Genomic DNA, 21,124 nt, shown 5'->3' with positions numbered 1-21,124 from the left:
CCAACTTCCCCAAGAAGGAGCCCCTTCAAAAGGCATTGCTGATCGCTGGTGCTCCCAGCTCAGCCTCCACCAGTGGAGGAGTTTCCTGGGGGTAGAATTCCCACTGAACCTTTGTTTTATGATTATTGCTGTTGTTGAAATGCCCGTAATAACTGGGATAGATTTCTTTGGGAGTCAAATAATGGGCTGCATCTCCACCCTAGCTTTATAATTAATGTTTGCATCATTTATCTTTCGTGGAAAGATTATTCTGACTAACGAGGTTCTGGGCCACTAATTCATTACACTGCCTTGTCACTTCCTGCTCCCTCTTATTACCCAGGAATAGACTCATTAGTCAGAGTTCAATGACAGGGAGAAATGGTGTTCGTTAATTTAATTCCCTCACTCACTTTCTGGGCCCAATGTTTGTCCGAAATCGGGGACTTGGAGGGGGGAAATGAGTTGTCTTAGGTCTTTTGGCTTTGGCCTCATTATCCCACTGCACGGCTGCTCAACGGGAAAGGGTTGGGAGCCGTGTGCCGGAGGCCACATGGGCACTGCCCTTTTGCATCGTAGAGCTGTAAGCGGATTGTGAGGGGACAGGGCCCGGGGCTTAGGGACTTGTAGCGTATAATCAAGTTGCTGTTCTCTGCAAACCTCAGCTCTCAGTTGGTAGCACGCTGCGGCTTGAAGTTATCCTCCACCCCCCAAAATCTGTGTGTTGGAAATGTGGTTTGCAGTGTGGTGCTGACGGGTGAGACGTGTAGGGTGGGTTCTGCCCTCATGAACGGGGGGCCCTGCTCGTTTCTTCCCACTTGTGGGATTCTGATAAAAAGTGCTCAGCCCCTTCCTGCTCTTGCACATGCGATTGCACATGTGGTCCCTTCTTCCAAGTTTGCGCAGCAAAATGGCCTGATCAGGTAGCAGCCCCTTGATCTTGGGGCTCCCAGGCCCCAGAGGAGTGAGGCATTCATTTACTTTCCTTGTAAATGTGTTTACAATGTCTAAGGTGTTCTGCTGTAGCAGCACCCAGAGGCCAAGACCTGGAGCCATGTGGGAATCCTCCTCCCCAGGAAAGAATGTCCAGGAATCGCCAATAGTAGGTGCTGTAGGACACACACACACACACACGCACGCACACACACACACACTCACTCTCATGCTCAGGAGTACTTTAGAAGACTCATGGGAAAATGGAATTCAAAAAGATAAGTTGATTTTGCCCCCCTCCAAAATTGAAATGTATGCCTGTTTTAACTTATATCTTGCTGATATAAAGAGCTTTAATGATTTTTGAGAGCAAAAAATATTTTATAGCATACATTAGCATATTTTATGATATGTTTTGTCCATGGATTTTTGAAGATCCCTCATATATATAGACTTCAAACAATTTTTATCAAAATAAATTCATCTTTTAGTTCAATTTTCCATGAACATTTTGAAGTACTCTTGCATATGCATCTATATCTACATCTATAGGTATAGATATGACTATATATAGATATGACACACGTGTGTACGCATGTGTGTATTTATATGTATGCATGACACAAAATGTATGCAAATCCTCTGTCACAAGTTAATTTAACCTAGTACCTAATTGCCGAGACTCCAGGGCTGTGCTGGCATGAGTTCGAATCCTGCCTCATCACACATGGCTTTGTTCAAGATCCTTGTTCTCCTTGGCTTGCTTCCTCATGCTTCCACCACGAGGCAGAAGTGACGAAAGGGACCTTTCATTATGTTGTGGGAGAAGCTGCATGAGGCACCTGCCATACTTGGCTCAATGTGCTATACTGCGGCTATTAAGAACCTCGAATAAAGCTACCCTTGCAGTCGATCCATCAAAGCCCAGGCTGTGTAGCAAGGGAGTGTCTGCATGTCCCTAATCCTGGCTGCACAGGGGAGACCCCTGGACTCGTAGGCCCACCAAGCCAGTTTGAGCCTGACTCTGCAGGTGTGAGGCAGTGAGGTCAAGGTCGACAACCACTCAAGGTCTGGAGGTGGTCTGCAGTGAGCTCATGCACCTGATCAATGCACAGAACAACCCAGCTGTGTCCTGTGGGAAATGCTGACCCGGGAAATGGGCTCACAGATGGTTTCCTCCAGGTTTGGGAAGGGATGTGGTCAACACTCATTCACTACCGTGAGCTAGAAGAATTTCCCTGTGTCCCTTAGTGATCAGGATTAGCACCTGCACTGCTCGAGCTTCCAGGCAGCCCAAGGAAGCACATGCAGGTTCAGCACCTGCTGTCATGAGGTTGCTGGTCTCTTGGGGAGCTAGGATCAAATCCCCAGTGAGCACTTCAACCCAAAGCCAAGCATGTGCACTGGGACCCAGGATGGTTTTCCTAAGGAAGGATCTTGGGTTGAGTTATGAAGGATGCATAGGGTCACCCTGATACCTGATACAGAGGGTACAGGGAGAGCCATGATCCAAGCAAAGTGAAGAGCTGGGCAGCAACAGTAGCCAGAAGCTCCAGGGCTTTGCAGATGTGGGGCAGGACTCAGGTCCACCTCTAAAAGCACAAAGGAGAGTTTTTAAGTAGAGGAATTTCTGGTAGGGGGAGGATGTGGGCTGGCAAAATAGAATAAGCCCCCAGCTCCTCCCACTCTGAAACTCACTCACTGCCCAGAACCGTGATACTGCATGCCAAAGACATGGCACAGGGTGAGGTAAAGCCACTTCCATGACGTCTTCTAGTTCCTGTGGTCAGCCCCTAGTGGAAAGTTGTGATGGTCCCCAGTGGTAGGACTGACTCTCTCAGAGACGTTAGCACAAAATATGTCAGAGAAGCTCTGCTCTAGAATTTTACCCACCGAGCAACTGGCCAACAGCTCAGCTTCCAGTAATGTGGAAGGCAAAGTGCTGCCCTCCTCCACCGTCAGTTACTCTGTTGGAATCTGAGTGTGTGCATCATCCTTTGTGAGTTTGGCTCAGGTATCCGGCTATCTCCACTGCACCAACACCTGCGCTTTGGAATGTGGTGAGCCTGGGGACCCTGTTGTTGATGAGGACGCAATAGGAACGCCATCCAGGGCTTCTGGGCATTAGTGAACCCCTAACAGACACGGGCTCCTGTCTTTTGCAACAAAATGGATGCAACTGGAAACCATTACACTTAGTGAAATTAGCCAGTCCCCAAAAGGCAAATACCATATGTTCTCCCTGATCTGTGGTAACTAATGGAGTACCAAAGATGTGATGTATAGGAGTGAAACTGACATTTTGCGACTCAATGATTGTCTATAACCCTTGTCTCTACTGTTGAGGAACAGTGGGTTTTTTTTCCCTCTCATCTCAAATGTCAGAATAGGGTGTGTTTTGAGTCCACGCCTTCACTCTGAAATTTGCTTTTCTGGGAGGAGCGCTGCTGTAGGCAGGACTCCATGTTGGGATAAGCCTGGCTGTGGCAGGGCAGTTGGCCCCACCCCACACCCTTTCAATATTTTATGTATCTGTGGTATGTGACATGTTCAGGGTCAAGATCGCCAATCATCCTTCCTGAAGTAAGTCCTTGTGAGTGAATCCTTAGAATTTGGATGCAGTTGTTCATCATTGTTGGCTTCACTTAAGTAAGGAAGCTCTCTGGGAATGGAAAGAGAGAAGACAGGGCAGAGACAGGGGTGTGAGCCTCCCAGGAATCGTAATCCAAGGCAATCAGTCTCCTAAGGCTTACGACTGGGAGCTGATCAACACTAGGTGGGTGGTAGGGGAGGGGGTCAGGGCCTCACTTAGACCCTGAACCAGCATGGCCCAGAGCTCAGGAGACCTGAGTGTGGAGTCCCGGGCACAGATGTGCTATCTTCCATTGCCATGAGAGAACATGATCAGGGCAAATGTAGCAACTTTGGTGAATAACTGGTGTGTTGCCTGGCATATGCTACACTACACTGATGGTTAACATTGATTCCTGACTATTAAGAGACATAGCAGGAGTAGAAAATTGGATATTGAACACTATGTATCCTACCGTATTTATTATTCATTATCTGAATCAATTTTCAAAGCAACAGTGATATATGTATATATGTATATGTATATCATACCCATTGCACAGATAAGGAAACCAGTCAAAATTAAAATGATCAAAATGATGACTTGCTGAAGGCATGAAATATGGCAGAAAAGGGATTGACTTCAAAGCATGCCTTGTAGTTGGGGCCCGTGAGAGCTTCTGTTTGCTCTCAGACACATGACCTGAGCCTTAGCAAACCCTTTTTGGGAGCATCTTAGTCGGTTCGAGCTGCTGTAACAGCCCAGGTTTGAACTGCGGGGAACCATTTGTCAGGTTCCTGGAGGCTGAAGTCCACGGCCAGGTGTCCAGTGGAGCTGGTTTCCACTGAAGTCTTCTTCTTGGCTAGAAGACTCACCTTCTGTGTTCTCACACTGTTCTCCCTGTGCGTCTGTGTCCTAATCTCTTCCTACAGGGACACCATGTTGGGGGAGGGTCCAGCCATGTGGTCTCTTTGAGGGCTCTGTCTCCAACCACAATCGGACCCTGAAGTACTTGAGGTTAGGACTCCCACACAAACTTTGGGAGAGGTACGATTGAGCCCTTGCTGGTGACCAAGAGGTTTGCATTAAGCTTTTCCTCCTACACCTGTTGTGGAATTTGTACCCAGCTTTTCACACCCGTGCAATCTCTTACGTACCCCAGGTATTTTTCACCCTGCGGGACAAAAAGGTTTTCACGCTGGATGGTTGGGCCAATGTCAGGATCAGGCTAACTCACCCTGGAGACTGTATGGATGGGAAAGACGGAGAAGGCAAGGCAGCTGCGTGCAGTGTCGACCTTCAGAAGGGATTCCTTTGCAGTTTCCCCCCTGGGAGCAGGGAGGAATGGTAGGCACAGCAGCATGTAGAGTCTGGCTTGCTTTAAGGCATGTCCTGGGGTCTGCAGGCAGCACTTCCGGGGTTCTCTCCCCACTTGTTAGACAGGTGCATGAGAGGACAGGTTCCCGGAGCCCAGAGCCAGCCCCACCCAAGGCTCTGCTGAGCAGTGCCAGTGCCTCTGCTTGGCTTCTCTGAGCCACAGCCTTCTCTTTTTTTCCCTCTGCCATTAAAGGATGGGGACAGATATAAAAGGGCAGCTTCTAGAAGGTTCTGGGGAAAGGGAATGTGGAAACGCGGGATGAAAGCAGCCGCCACCTTCTTCCCAGTGACTTCCTGTGACCTTCTGACCTTGGGGATAATAAACTTCCTCTGAAACCCACCAGCTTTGTTTGACTGGAATGCTCAATTTACTGTCTGGGAAGGAATGACACAGGAGCAGAAACGTGCAGGGTGCGTATTCATTTGGTACCTAGCACTGGGGGCAGGGTGGGGTGGAGGGGAGACAGCTAGAGAGAGGGGGATTTAATTTCCTGGGGCCCACACGCTTTTGAGTGATTGGCAGGCTAATTTTGCTCTCCACGAGGCCTGGTATTGAGAGAAAGTAAAGATTCAGAAAGCTGCCATGCACTCTCCCTGCTTTGGTAAAAATTCTAGACTTCATTAGAAAAAAATCAAGAAGATGAGGAGGACCAGGGTGAAAGGGGGTTCTTCATTGGACCACCCTTTCAGACGTGTGTCTGTCCCATCGATCTCTTAAAAAAAAAAAAAAAACCCAGATGCCTTTGGTGTCACGTAAGAATCTCAGAGAATGGAATAAATTGTCAGAGAGCTCATGGAGAATGAGTGGCAGATGCAGGCCTCAGACCTGGTTCTGCCATATCTGGGTCCAGCTGTTTTGTATCCACCTGCCCCAGCCCTTCCACAGCCATGCCCAAAGGGAGCAAAACACTCTCCTTTCCTGGTCCCCCTCTGCTCCTGGGGGATGGTAATCCTGGGTCATACAAGAGCAGTGAAGAGCCCAGACATGAGTCTCAAACAGACAAATGCAAGTTCAAATTCAGGCTTCAAGATCAAGTGACCTTGGGTAAATTATCTCATTATTTGAAGCCTTGATGTCCTTGTGGGTGAAAAGAAGATGAAATCGCAGTCAGAGGATGGTTTTGAAAATAAAATCAGTGAGTGAACGTGTGTGTGTGTGGGTCTGAAATTTAGGAAGGCTTAGCTTACACAAAACCATTCTCCCCTAGGGAGCAGAGGTGCCCGCAGTCCCCATTACAGAGCTCGCAGGGGCGGGCAGAAGGCACAGCCTGCTGTGGAAGCTGAAGTAGTCTTTCCTGTCCATCTCTGCTAGAAGCTACCACATCCAGCCTACCTCATGCCCCCTGCTGCTTCCCCAAACCCAGAAATCCCAGTAGCAGGAAGCCCGAATGCTGTCCAGGGGCCTGACCCTTGATCCAGCTGGGACTGGTGCAGACAGACAGAGGGAGCAAAGAAACCCTAGATGCAGAGAGAAATAGCAAGAGGAAGCTCAACACTGGACTCAAAATGATGAACTGTGCCTACCTGGGCCCCAGAGCAGGGAGGTGGCCAGATCGCAGGAGCCCCAGGAGATGAAGAGTCTAGCGTGTTTGGCAGCCACGCTGTGACGTTAAACACAGCCACTGAGCAGGGCATGTGTTGAGGGAGGGGGTGAAACAGAACCCATTGTATCCTGGGAGACAGCATCAGGAGGGCAGATCTGACTCTGAAAAACATCTCTGCTCCTTGTCACCTTTCAAAGCCAACAATCACAGCTTTGTGAATATGCATCTAAAAATAAGCCTGGGTGTGTGGGGGAGCGAGGGCAAGTGTTTGCGTGTTTGAGGGGTGCAAACGAGACCCCTTGTCCTTTCATTCCTCAAGGGCAGGGTAGTGGTAGCAAATGTGTTGTGTATTAGGGAAGTGCAAATAGGATGGGAGTCTCATAGTCTCAGAATTGTAGCATATTGAAACTATTCAACTATATCCCATGTGCTTATAGACTCGGTGGAAGATTTTCTTGTAAAATTAACATGCACTCTATTACTGCCTTATTAATAGGGAATTCTGAAGCACTGGCTTCATCTATCACAACAAGCAGGGCCTCCCAAGTTCACTGCTCCTGAGCTGGCAAAGCAAACCACAGCACCGAACGAGAAGGCTGGAAGACAACGCCGCCCCTTCCCCATCCATCCCTCCAACTCTCTTGCTGAACACCAAGTACGACATTGTATAGCAGCCCTCATTATGCAGGCAAAGGAAAACAACATGACTTTTCCAATGAACTCGACCACTTGTGAACGTTGATGGACAATGGCTGTGGTGGAGGGACTGCATTACCACTTTTCCCCGACCCCATTGGGCGTGGCTCCAGCTGCGGCTCTTGTTGGCCGAGTAGGGTGGTGCAGACCCGTTCCTTGGGCTGGGACCACAGGGATGCTAGCTTAGCTTTCTTGGACGTAGCGCACACCACAAGAGGCGGTCCCAGGTTTGTCCACAGCCATGGGATATAGTACGAGCACTTCACAGTGACTGAGAAAGCAGAATAAACCCCACTGGTAGGCACCCAGCATCTCCTTTAGGTTGTCCATAGACCATGGCACCTTCCCAGCTGAGAAGAGGGAGCTGGGTGTTCAGCTTTCTCCTCTTGCTTCTTTTATTTTCCTCCTCTTTGTTGAAAGTGAAGAAAAGTGGATTTAAAGAACATCTGTGTATTTAAATTTTAGAGGCAGAATTAAGCACTTTTGACAACTTCTAGTATTTTTGCCTCTTTCCAAAAACCTCTGAATTCTACAGATTTGTCTGCTTGTGTGGATTAGATTCAGTGTCTCTGAAGGCTTCCACACATATTGGAGTTGTTTTTCTCTCCCCTTTCTTGTTTCTTGTTTTTTTTTTTTTGTTTTGTTTTTTGTTTTTTTTGTTTTTTTGTTTTTTTGTTTTTTTGTTTTTTTTTTTTTTGATATTTAGTGATTTACTTGAATGGCAGAATTACAGAGACAGAGAGAGAGAGTGCACGAGAGAGATTGTCCATCCTCTGGTTTACTTCCCAAATGGCTGCAAAAGCCAGAGCTGGGCCAGACTGAAGCCAGGAGCCTGGAACTCCATCTGGATTTCCCACTCGGGTGGTAGGGGCCCAAGCATTTGGACCATCATCCACTTACTTTCCAGGTGTGTTAGCAGGGAGCTGGATTGGAAGTGGAGCAGCCGGGGATTGAATCGGCACCCGTGTAGGATACCATTGTTTTAGGCAACTGAATCATTGCCCACAGCAGCCCCTTCATCTTCCCTTTATCTCCCACCCTCCACTCAATTCAGTTTCTCTCTTTTATAACTGGACATAGAACAAGTAGGCACTTTTTAAATATTTTTATTGAATTGAGTGTTAAGTCCTTGGTCTATATTTATAGAGCATTAAATAGGATGATTTGCATCTCTCTCTGCCTCTCTCTCTTACACACCAAGTAAATAAAACAGGTGCAAGAATGAGCCATCAGTTATTTATATCAGGGGATCACAGGCAACTTGGGGGGTGGGACCAGCAAAAACGCACACTTCCACTCCATTCTTGGGGGACATCAGTTGGATTTAAGTGCAGTACAAAGCCCAGACGACTTGGGGATTTCCAAATGCTTTCCTTGACTGTTCAAGGAGAGGTGCGGTGACTACAAAGACAAATCAGCCTCCAGGTTTTTAGAAAGCTAATCGACATCATGCAAAAGAGAAAAGAAGTGGCGTCTCAGCCTCAGCAACCAGGCAAGAACAGAAAGTTGCATTGACGGTAGTTGTACAATTAAATAAAAGGGTCTTAACGCACCAGCCAATCTCACTTTCCTGACAAACCTCTTTTCTGTCCAGACATTTCGGACCATTTGCAATTCCTTTGTGGCAGGAATGTCTGCCTCCTGTGTCCCTCACTGTCCTCCTCAGAACCCCTTAGTTTTGCTTTGCTTTCCACATCCAATCTGATTTCTCGTGCTTCCCCTAACGTGCAGTTCCAGCACCTTCCCTGGCCCACGGCTCCAGGGCACCGATCCCCAATCCATTTCACACCAGGCAAAGACGTCTCAACCACAACATAGCCACCGTGTGACACGACCAACCGGTTTCAAACAGCAGAGTCATCATCCCGTTCCAAAGCCAGAGCCACGACCCACAGCAAAGGGCTGACCACCAAGTGCAGAGAAGCCCCCCAGGCCGTTCTGCGCCAAGGACGAAGAACTGAGCGAGCACCTACCTGTGCTGTCCCTCGACTGCCACCTCTTCCCACCTTCCCCGTTTCTTTTTCCGCTCATTTTTTTCCACTTTAAAAACATCCAACTTTGCCTTGGGGATGAGCAGAATGAAATGTCACTTACCTATAAAAAGAGAGACAGAAGAGAAAGCCATGCATCACATTACATACAAGTTCTTTGAAATCAAGGCCAGCTTCTGACTTTGAAACCATAACAATGAGTGAATACTATTTTTTCATCCTACCCTTCTATATTTAATGAAACTCAGGATTTTGCGAGTAGCCCATCCCCAAGGTCCACTCTGCCTTCCTGATTTTCCTTTTGTTTTGTGGCTGCCTGCTGTCGCCTCTCACCACCCTCACCACATGCTGCATGGAGGAACGGTCAGGAGGAAGGAGGGGCCACGGTCAGGAGAAAGGAGGGGCCACGCACAGAGACAGAGGTCAGAGGAGGCTCTGGGATGTGGGCACTGGGGTTGGAGGGGTGAGGAGCCTTTCTCTTCACAGGCAGTGGAGGAGACGGGGACCCTGGGTCAGCTCTGAGCTGTGCTGCTCAGGAGGAGGGGCGGCCAGCTCTCCCCAGCAGGGTGCATGTCCATTCATCTGGTGACTCCGGGACCTGCTCAAACACTCTGATTCTGCATCTTTCTCTTCTCTGTTGCCCTCTCCTGCTTCAGTTTACAGTGAACTCACCCATCGTCACTATCCCCCGTGCATCGTGGTTCCCCTTGGTGCTTACTGCTCCAACCTGCTTCTGCACAACATGTCCCCAACTGTGCCATTATAAGGCCAGCAACAAACAGCATGGGTCATTTGGTCCAGGCCCCTGTCACCAAACAGGATCCACCCCAGGTCTAGGGGACCTCAGGACTCAAAGTCTACATTTCAGCTGGCTCCTGGTCCCCACACGGCCCCTCTCCCCAAGGAGCAAGCCTTGCACAGGTGGCTGACTCAGTCCCTCCACTACCCTGATGGCAGGAAAGCTGGGCTCGGTGCCTTCTGCCCTGGAGACCTGTCCCCAGCCTGCCCCTCAGCACACTGCAGGATGCGTCAGGGGCTCTAACAGACTTGCATAGTCAGACTCAGTGGCAGGCCGGCATGTTTTCCTTGTTAGGTCTACAAAAACTGAGTTCTTTTACAAAAAGATGTAGGTACTTATTTGAAAAGCAGTTAGAGAGATGGAGATAGAGATAGTGAGATAGATATAGATAGATGATAGATGATAGATAGATAGATAGATAGATAGATACATAGATACATAGATACGTAGATAGATTAACCTTCCAAGCACTGGTTCATTCCTCACATGGCCCCAGTGTCTGGGTCTGGGCCAAGCCAAAGCCAAGTACCAGGAGCTCCATCCTGGGCTTCCACAGAGGTGCACAGGCCCAAGCATCTTCTGCTGCTCTCCCAGGCACATTAGCAGGTAGTTGGATTGGACGCAGAGCAGCTAAGACTCAAACCCGCTTTCCGATATGGGATGCCGGCATCACAGGTGGCTTAACCCTTGACTCCACAACACTAGTGTCTGACCTCAGTGCTTTTTATCCTCTCCTTAGAGGTTTTCATTTCCTGTATGTCCTCCTCCAAGCTTCTCTGAGGCCCTCTGGAGAGGTACCCAGAGGTCAGTATAAGCAGGAAATAGCCACTTGTCCCCTGTTTTGCCAATCCCAATGTCATGTTCCCTAAAGAGTGTTTTCACTTTGAGATGCTCTGCTAAGAATGCAATCATTGTCTGTCTGATGTGTCTGAGTGATGCTTCCTTCTCCTGCTCTGCCCCTGGAGGCTTCACCGTGGGCCACTGCTAAAGACTCGGAGAAGGTCCTGGGTGAGCCCCTCAGCTTTTCCTCGACCATTTGGCTCAGAAACGGCTGTTCCTACACACAAATCAAAGCACTCCACTTCAGAAAGGTGGCTCTCTTGTTGTTCTCACAGTGAATGTTAAACTGAGAGTAATCGAGCTGGGTTTCCATGGACTACAGCCAGAAATCTACTATGCCCTGTAACAAGTGTGGGTGGAGACTCAGCAAACAGGGTCCTGGATGGAGTCTGTGCCCCACCCACTGGGAGAAGCCACCTGTCTGCCCCCAGAGCTCCCTCATCTGTGAGTTATGGAGAACCTGAAGCACACAGCACAGCCCAGCAGCAGGTTCTGAGGTTGTAATGATAGGCTTTGCAAAAACAGATGATGGCAAAGACGTGGAGAGAGGGGAACTCTAATAAACTCTTGTTGGGATTGTGAACTAGTGCAGCCACTGTGGAAAAACAGTATGGAGATTTTTTAAAAAACTAGAAATAGACTTGCCATAGGATCCAGTATCTCACTATTTGTTATGTGCCCAAAAGACATGAACTTGTTGCATCAAAGAGATATATCTGCACCACTATGTTATAGCAACACTGTTCACAATTAACCTGGGTGTCCAACATCAGAGGACTGGATAAAGACAATGCAGACTAAGGATTCCAAGAGAAAAAATGCTGCTTTTGATCATGGGAAGATACCAGAAAAACAGGGGAGGATCTGTGTTCCTAGGAGATAGCCAGAGAGAAGTTTTTAGTTAAAGACCTACTGATGGAAGAGAGACTCCGTGGAGCAGCACAGACTGTGCAGACATGCCAACAGCACACAGGACACCACCACTGACTCCCACGGCCAGTGCTTGGCGGTGGACCTATCTTCCCAGAGCAAGGTGAGAGGAGTCTGCAGAAGCCTGGTGACCTCCACTGGTGACCTTGTCTGGGGGACAGCCTCGCAGTTCCCACTGACTTTGAGTCCAGGTGGGTGTGCTGGTTGGGCAGGGTGCCCACTTAACTCTGAGTAGAGGGCATATTGCTCCCCTCTCCTCCTCCCACCAGAGTGCCCAGCAACCAGAGGGAGAAACACCGTCTTTCCAGAATAAGCGAGAGGAGTCTGGCCTAGAGAGTTGGTGGGGGCGGGATACCCACTTGACACATTGCTCCCTTCCTATCCTCCCACCAAAGTGCCAGGCTCAGCTTGTCAAGGTGGAGCACTGACTGATCTCTGTTGGGCAGAGGTTGGGTCCAGGGACAGGGCAGCTTTCTCTTCGTGTGGGGAGGTGTGCAGGGCTCAGAGTGGATCCCCTGTAGCCTGTGACTATGGGAAATCTGTGACTGTGCTGGGAAACCAGTAAGGATATAGGGTGTGGCGGGGTCTTGGACAATTATTAAGCATGATTCCAGAAGCTCAGAATTCCCTGAGTGTTGGGAATCGACATCTTGAAAAAATTGTAAAGGCAGAAAAATCTCCTGGTAGAAGTACAAAGGATATAAAAAAAATAGGAAGACTTATGGAAAAATTGCAAGACCAACTCATTACTTGTCAATAATAACCTTGAATGTAAATGAACTAGACTCTCCTGTTACAAGACAGACTGGCTGAATGGATTAAAAACTAAAAGCCATCTATATGCTGTCTATGAGAAACACACCCCACCAACAAAGAAACATACAGACTGAAAGTGAAAGGATGGAAAAATATAGTCAATGCAAATGGAACTCAAAAACAAGGAGTAGTTGCTATCTTAATACCAAATAGACTTTGAGATAAAAAATTGTTTAAAAAAGGCAAATGAAATTATTATATAATGATGAAAGGATCAACTCAACAGAAAGGTGTGACTATAATAAATGTATCTGCACCCAATCCTAGATCACCCAGCTATGGAAAACAAATGTGAGTGTGCCTAAAGGATACATAGGCTCCAATACAATAAGAATAGGAGACTCTAACACCCCACTTTCATCAGTGGACATTTCAACTAGCAAAAAATATCAACAAGGATTCACCAAATGGACCTAATTGAGATCTACAGAACCTTTCATCCTATAGCCACAGAATCTGCATTGTTTTCACTAGTTCATGGAACATTCTTTAAGATAAACCATATGCTAGGCCACAAAAACAGTTTCAATGAATTCAAAAAACATGAAATCTTATCCTGTATCTTTTCTGACTACGATGAATGAAGCTGGAAATTAACAACTGTAAGAATCTCTAGAAAATATACACACATGCACACATAAAAACTGAACAATATGCCCCTGTGGGAACAGTGGGTCATAGAATAAATAAAAAGGGAACTAAAAAATACTTCCTTGAATAAAATGAAGGTGACAGCACAACATATCAAAACTTATAGGATACAGCAAAAACAGGGTTAAGAGGAAAGTTTTGGCAATTAGGGTCTACACCAACAAAATGGAAAGGTATTGAATAAATGATCTAATAATGCATATCAAAGATCTAGAAAAAAAGCCAAACAAAACCCAAAGTTAGTAGGAGAAAAAAATAATGAAAATTAGAGAAGAAATGAACAAGAAATGAACATACTACAGATTAATTAAATGAAGCTTGGTTTTTTGAAGAAATAAAATTTATAAACCACTGGCCCAGTTAACTAAAACTGGGAGAAGAACCAGATTAATAAAATCAGATATGAAAAAGGAGATGTTACAACTCTTGCCACTGAAATAAAAACAATTGTTAGTACTTATTACAAACAGCTATATGCAAACAAATTGGAAAATCTAGAAGAAATGGATAGATTTCTGGACACATACAATTTACCAAGATTGAGGCATGAAGACATACGAAACCTAAGTAGACCAATAACCAAGATGGAAATCAAATAAATAATAATGACCCTTTCATCAAAGAAAATCCCAGGACTGGTTGTCTTTACTGATGAATTCTACCAAACTTTTAAAGATAGAGTAATCTCGATTATTCTTAAACTATTTGGAGTCATTGAAAGGGAAAGAATCCTCCCAAACTCCTTCCATGAGGCCAGCATCATCTCAATTCCAAAATCAGAAAGAGATACAACAAAGAGAATTACAGACAAGAAATTAGCTAATCAAATCCAACAACACATTAAAAATTCACCCATCTGGACCAAGTGGGATTTATCCAAGGAATGCAGGGATGGTTCAAAATATGCGAATCAATAATATCACAATAAATGTCATGACATCCGTACTCTCTTAAAAAATAATATATCAGTAACAAATTGATGAATAAAAATTACAATATCTCAATAAATGCAGAAAAAGCATTTGATAAAATATGACATCCTTTCCTGATAAAAACCTTCAGTGAATTGGGTATAGAAGGACATAATCAAGGCGATATGTGAAAAATCCACAGAAATCATCAAATTGAATAGGGGCAAAGCTTTAAGCATTTCTAGTAAAATACAGAACCATTCAAGACAAGGATGCCCATTCTCACCATTGCTATTCAAATTAGTTCTTAAAGTCTTAGCCACAGTGATTGGCAAGAAAAATAAATCAAAGGATAAATATTGGAAAGGAGGAAGTCAAACTATCCCTGTTTGCAGCTGACATGGTCCTATATATAGGGGAACCAAAAGACTCAATTAAGAGACTATTGGAACACATAAGAGGATTTGGCAAAGTTGCAGGTTAAAAAATAAACACACAAAAATCAATAGCATTTGTAAACACAAACAATGCCATGGTTGAGAAAGAACTTACATGATTAGTCCCATTCACAGTAGCTACAAAAAATTTACAAATCCCGGGATAAACTTAACCAAAGATATGAAAGATCTCTACAATGAAAATTATCAAACATTAGGGAAAGAAATAGATGACCCAAAGAATGGAAAAATATTCCATGTTCCTGGATCGGAAAAACTGATATCATCAAAATGTCCATACTATCCAAAATTTACAGTTTCAATGCAGTCCCAATGAAAACACCAAGGAAGTTTTTCTCAGATCTAGAAAAAAGTATCTTAAAACTCATATGAAAATACAGGAGGGCCTGGCACTGTGGCATAACTGGTAAAGCTGCTGCCTGCAGTGCTGGTATGCCATACGGGTGCCAGTTCAAGTCTTGGCTGCTCCACTTCCAATCCAGTTCTCTGCCATGGCCTGGGAAAACAGTGGAAGGTGGCTCAAGTGCTTGGGCCCCTGCACCCCCATGGGAAAGCTGGAAGAAGCTCCTGGCTCCTAGCTTCGGATCAGCATAGTTCCGGCTATTGAGGCCATCTGGGGAGTGAACTGGCAGATGGAAGACCTCTCTCTCTCTCTCTCTTTCTGCCTCTGCTTATGCCTCCAACTCTCTCTAATTCTGTCTTTCAAATCTTTTTTTTTTTTTTTTTTGACAGGCAGAGTGGACAGTGAGAGAGAGACAGAGAGAAAGGTCTTCTTTTGCCGTTGGTTCACCCTCCAATGGCCGCCGCAGCCAGTGTGCTGTGGCCGGCGCACCACGCTGATCCGATAGCAGGAGCCAGGTACTTATCCTGGTGTCCCATGGGGTGCAGAGCCCAAGTACTTGGGCCATCCTCCGCTGCACTCCCTGGCCACAGCAGAGAGCTGGCCTGGAAGAGGGGTAACCGGGACAGAATCCAGCGCCCCGACCGGGACTAGAACCCGGTGTGCCGGTGCCACAAGGCGGAGGATTAGCCTAGTGAGCCATGGCGCCGGCCTCAAATCTTAAAAAAAAGAAAATACAGGAGATTCCGAATAGCTAAATTGATCTTAAAAAACAAATACAAAGCTGGAGCCATCAAAATAGCAGATTTCAAGACACGCTACAGGGAAGTTATAATCAAAACACCTTAGTACTGGCAGAAACACAGACATGTGACCAATGAAACAGAATAGAAACCCCAGAAATTAATCCATGCATCTACAACCAACTAATCTTTGACAATCAAACTAAAATTACTTCCTAAAGAAAAGACAGTCTGTTCAACAAATGGCATTGGAAAAATTGGATATTTGCATGCAGAAGTATGAAACAAGACCCCTACCTTACACCTGAATCAAAAACCAACTTATAATGGATCAGGGATCTAATTCTATGTCCTGATATCATCAAATTACTGGAGGAAAACACTGGAGAAACTCTGCAACATGTTGGCTTAAGCAGAGACTTCTTTGATAAGACCGGAGAAGCACAGACAATGAAAGTGAAAGTAGACAAGTGGAATTACATCACACTAAGACACTTCTTCATAGCAAAGGAAACACTCAATAAAGTGAAAAGGCAGCCAACAGAATGGAAGAAAATATTTGAAAACTATGCATCTGGTAAAGGATTAATATCTAGTGTATATAAGGAAATCAAGAAACTCAACAATAATAAAACAAACAATCCAATTAAGAAATGGGCAAAGGACACAAACAAGCAGTTTTCAAAGGCTGAAATACAAATGGCCAACAGACACATGAAGAAGTGCTCAGGATTACTAGCCATCAGGGAAATGCAAATAAAAACCAGATGGTTTCACCTCACCCCAGTTAGAATGGCTATCATACAAAAATAAAAATAATAAATAGATACTGATGAGCAGATGGAAAAATAGGTACTGTAATACACTGTTGGTGGGACTGCAAACTAGTACAACCATTATGGACAACAACATGGAGATTCCTCAGAAATCTGAAAATACGTCTACCATATAACACAGCCATCCCACTCCCGGGAATTTACCCAAATGGAATGAAGTCAGCAAGTAAAAGAATTATTTATACCCTTTTATTTATAGCAGCTTAATTCAAAATAACTAAGATATGGAATCAATCCAGGTACTGGGTAAAGAAAATGTGGTATATATACATGAAGTGATACTACTCAGCCCTTAAAAAGAATAAAGTCCTGTCTTCTGCAACCAAATGGATGCAGAGACCATCATGCTAGTGAAATAAGCCAGTCCAAATAAGACAAATACCACATGTTTTCTCTCACATGTGGTAGCTAATATAGAATATGAAAGAAAAACAACGCATAAGAATAAAACTGACATCTTAGGGTTTGGTTGTTGTTTTGGCCCTTGTCTATACTCTTGTGGAACAATAGTCTTCCTAATTTTTATCTGTTGAACATTATGGTTAGTGATGTATTAATTCTGTTATTATAAAGTAAAATGATTGTGTGTTATTGCAGAATTAAAGGAAAATAAAGAAAAGAAGGAAGGTGGGATTGAAAGAGTGAGGGGGCTGGCGCCGTGGCTCACTTGGTTAATCCTCTGCCTGTGGCTCCGGCATCCCATATGGGCACCGGGTTCTAGTCCTGGTTGCTCCTCTTCTAGTCCAGCTCTCTGCTGTGGCCTGGGAGAGCAGTGGAGGATGTTGCAAGTACTTGGGCCCTGCACCCGCATGGGAGACCAGGAGGAAGCACCTGGCTCCTGGCTTCAGATCGGCGTAGCTCTGGCCATAGCGGCCATTTGAGGAGTGAACCAGCAGATAGAAGACCTTCCTCACTGCCTCTCTGTCTCTCTCTCACTGTCTATAACTCTACCTGTCAAATAAATTTTTAAAAAAGTTAAAAAAAAGAAAGAGGAATGGAAGTACATTCATTTTCTTAGAATTGTACCTATGAGGGGATGGTGTTTTGGGGTAGTGGGTAAACCTGCTGCCTGTGATGCTATTATCCCATCATTTGGGTGCTTATTGGTGTCCTGGCTGCTCCACTTCCATCTCCCTGCTAATGGCCTGGGAAAAGCGGCCGAAGATGACTCAAGCGTTTAGACCTTTGCTACCCATGTGGGAGGTCTTGATTAAAGTTCTAGATTTGGCCTGATCCATCACTGGCCATTGTGGCTATCAGGGGGTGAACTAGTGGATGGAAATATCTCTTTCCCCCTTTGTCTGCCTCTCTCTAAATCTGAATTTCAAATAAATAAATAAATCTTAAAAATAACTGTATCTATGAAATACTTGAAATCTGTTCTCTTTATATTGATAGAAAACTTCAATATGTAAAATGTATATGTGCATAATTTAATGTTGTTCACCTATAAAAAATAATGTGATTCCATTATTTGCAGCAAAATGATTGGAAATTGATAACATTATGTTAAGTGAAATAAGTTAGACAAAGAATGACAAATACCACAAGCTCTCCCTTATATGTGGAAACTAAAAATTTTTTAAAAGTAAGAAAGCGAGAGAGAGGAAGGAAGGAAGGAAGGAGGGAGGGAGGGAAGGAAGGAAGAAAGAAACATCTGTGTGTATCAGTTCTGTAGCAAACACTGCGTTGTCAAAATTGTTTTAAATCTGTCAATCAAACTGATTGCGATTATATATGGCTATAGCTTTTTTTTTTAATAGGATATTTAAAAAGTGGAGAAAGGCACATTTAGTAGTTTGGTGATGGGTATGGCGATCGTTGGGGCACACTCAGAAGAGAGCACTTGGCCTCAGCTTCCCCAGGGGAGCTGGTGAATGATGTGTGGTTTGGGATCCCCGACCCTATCCCTGTGAAGGAGAAATCAGGGGCTCCTGGGCTTTGCTTTCTTCCCCTACCGTGTACCTGAGGGAGCAAACTGATGTCTCAGATCTGTCTCCATCTTTAATAATATTGTGATGAGTTTTCCTCTATGCACAGGGGTGGACTCGCTGCCTTCTTGGAGTTTATCCCTCTCAAAGCCTGTAACCCCACCCAGACTCTGCTCTGCACCTGTGCACCCAGACAGGCTGCTCGGCAGAGGGGGAAGTCAGACCTGGGCCTCATCTGCCTCCACCGCTGCTCCCAAGTCAGAGACGGCACCAGCACACGTGGGCATCAGGAATGTGATGCACCAGTGCAGGTTCATCGACTACACGGAATGTACCACTGGGCTGCAGGGGGCATGCTGAGCGAGGCTGTGTGTGTGTCGGGGCAGCGATATGTGAGAAGGTTCTGTGTTTTCCAGTTAGTTTTGCTGGAACCTAAAACTGCTCTAAAATAGTTTGTTCACTGAAAGAAAAAAAATCCATGCTCTGTAAGTTTTCATTTATTCAAGAAAATCTTCTCAATTACAACCATGTCTAAGTCTCAGAATTATTTCCTACAGAAGAGAAGAATTCTGGGATATGACTGTCTTTTTTGCACACAGTGTATGGAAAGGACGGACCAGATGGAGGTGGGTGTTTGACCTAGCAGTTAAGCCACGTGCATTCCATACTGGAGTGCCCGGGTCCCTGCTTTGCTCCTGATTCCAGCTTCCTGCTGGTGTGCACCCTGGGAGGTAACAGTCATGGCTCAAGCAGTTGGGTTCCTGCCACCCATGGGGAGATCCAAGTTGAATTCCCAGCTCTAGCTTTTGACCAGCCCAGCCTAAGCCTTTGCGGGCATTTGGGATAATGAACCAAAGAATGAAGATCTCTCTATTTTTCTCTCTCATCTGTCTCTCAAATAAATAAATAAATAACCTTTTTTAATAAAAGAAAGAAGAACCAAGGGCTAAGCCCTTGGAGAGCTTGCAAACTTCCTAGGAAGAGAGTATGATGCCTATGAAAATAGAGGCAATATAAGACCATAAACATTTCCCAAGTTCATCTCCCTATACCACCTCTTCATCTTTGGGATTCTTATCTGTGATTTATATTCCCTACCAGTGCCCTGGCCTTGCCGTCTTCCACCAGCAGGACTTAGTGTCTAACGCACCTCTTGTACTGCTCACCAGCCCATCAGCTTGCATCCTGCACTGCCTTTTGGCTCTGGCTCCTTTCTGCTGTTTCTCTTCCACTTCTCCAGTCCGACTTTACCACCTTCACAACACTTAGCTCAGGTTTTGCTGCAGAACAAGCTGGTTTCCCAGACCTTGGCTGAGTTTGGAATCGCAGGTAAGGGACTGTGGATCTATACACACTGTGCTATGCTGTGAACCCACAAGGGGTGTGGAGATGGAAGATAAGAGCCCTGCCACTGTGTAGTCAAGAGGAGAAGACAGGTGTGGTGATGCTTAGTTATAACAGTGTGTCATAGGGACAGAACAGAAGCAGACACTGTGGCTATGAGGGGACAGAGGGGAGAGGGCTTCATCTGGGTGCTAAGGACAATATCAAAGGGGAAAAGGACTGAATGAGGTGGGGATCATCTGAGAAACCATCAAAGAGGAGGCTGGTGCTGTTGGAGCAGCTCCTTCCTGCAATGCTGCCCCAAAAATCTGTTGAGCGCACTCTGGTTTCCAGTCTTCCTTGTCAAGGCAGAGATGCCTTCTTCTCTCCCTTCTGAGCCCATCTCTAAGAGAATCCCCCACTGACTTGTCCCCAAATCTGAGTCTTGCCTCATACGCTCAACTCTCTGAAGGGCCTAGAACCCAGGACGGAAGCCACCTGTGCACAGAAGCCCCCAGATAGCTTGATCGTCAGTCTTCACCCAGGGCATAACAAGCTCAGGCCCCTTCAGTGACTTCTTCTGGCTGCTTGTGAGAGGGCTTCTTACAACCATGAGCAGCCACAGTGCTACTGTTCACAATCTGTTTGCACTCAGGAGGGTTTCCTTCTCCCAAGTCCATTGGGTACAGAAGACAGCCCAGTTCACTCCCTCGGTTCCACGACTGGAATGCTCCCAGCCTCCGAGCAGCAATGCCAGAACCCCTTGGCGACTCAGGAAGTGTTAAGGACTTGGGAGAATTTGAATGGGAAGATTCCAGTCGCACTACAGGTGCTGCCTGCAGAAATGGGCCATCTTCCAGGAGAAGTGTTTATCTACATGGCTATGCACTCCAAACTTGCACCAAGACTTGTTTTCCTCAAAGACCTGCCCCGAACACCTTCAGACCCTCCAGAAAAAGAAAGGGTGAAAAGGCAAGTGTCCAGGGCCCAGGCCTAGGACTAGGACTAGGAGTCGCCCTTCCTCTTCCTCCTACCTGGCTGTCATGCCCCTAACTCCTCCCCTGTCTACACTGGGAGTCTGAAAACCCACCAGCAGGAATGCTGGGTCCTCATCAGGCTGCGGTGTTGTTTACCAGCACCGCTGTGAGATAGGCTACCGGGTCCAAGTGCCTGACTCCTTCTCTTTTGTGTCTATCCAGGCCTGCGGTCAACTCCCAAGTCTATCCATGACTTTTGGGATAGTCTCCTACAGCCCTGTGGTTTTTCACCTGATTGAGACACACAACATCGTCACCCACGATGGATCACTGGAAGGGAAACATGGAAAGAACAGCTTCTGATCTTCTTGGATAGTGGAAAGATATAGGGGGAAGTTTAAAATCCTGCCTCCAGAGTACAGATTGTGGCACAGTAGGTTAAGCTGCTACTTGTCTGCATCCCATATCGGAGCTCCA

General features: G+C 45.9%; 1 protein-coding gene across 5 annotated transcripts in view; it reads right to left on the bottom strand.

Annotated features, from left to right (window-relative positions):
* Positions 1 to 21,124, bottom strand: part of NTM (neurotrimin) — a 1,092,588-nt gene that overhangs the window by 754,673 nt on the left and 316,791 nt on the right. Inside the window, exon 1 of one of the 5 annotated variants that reach the window (XM_089314442.1) lies at positions 9,075 to 9,168. The exons of the other annotated variants lie outside the window; for them this stretch is intronic. Coding sequence (XP_089170568.1) covers positions 9,075 to 9,153 — 79 coding nt within the window. The 5' untranslated portion in view covers positions 9,154 to 9,168. Of the gene's footprint in view, positions 1 to 9,074; positions 9,169 to 21,124 lie in introns of those variants that run through there. 5 annotated transcript variants of the gene reach the window in all.

The sequence above is a fragment of the Oryctolagus cuniculus genome, chromosome 1, assembly GCF_051225735.1.
Source record: "Oryctolagus cuniculus isolate XC-2025 breed Fujian yellow rabbit chromosome 1, ASM5122573v1, whole genome shotgun sequence".
Lineage (NCBI taxonomy): Eukaryota > Metazoa > Chordata > Mammalia > Lagomorpha > Leporidae > Oryctolagus > Oryctolagus cuniculus.
This window is presented reverse-complemented; position numbering and strand designations above follow the sequence as displayed.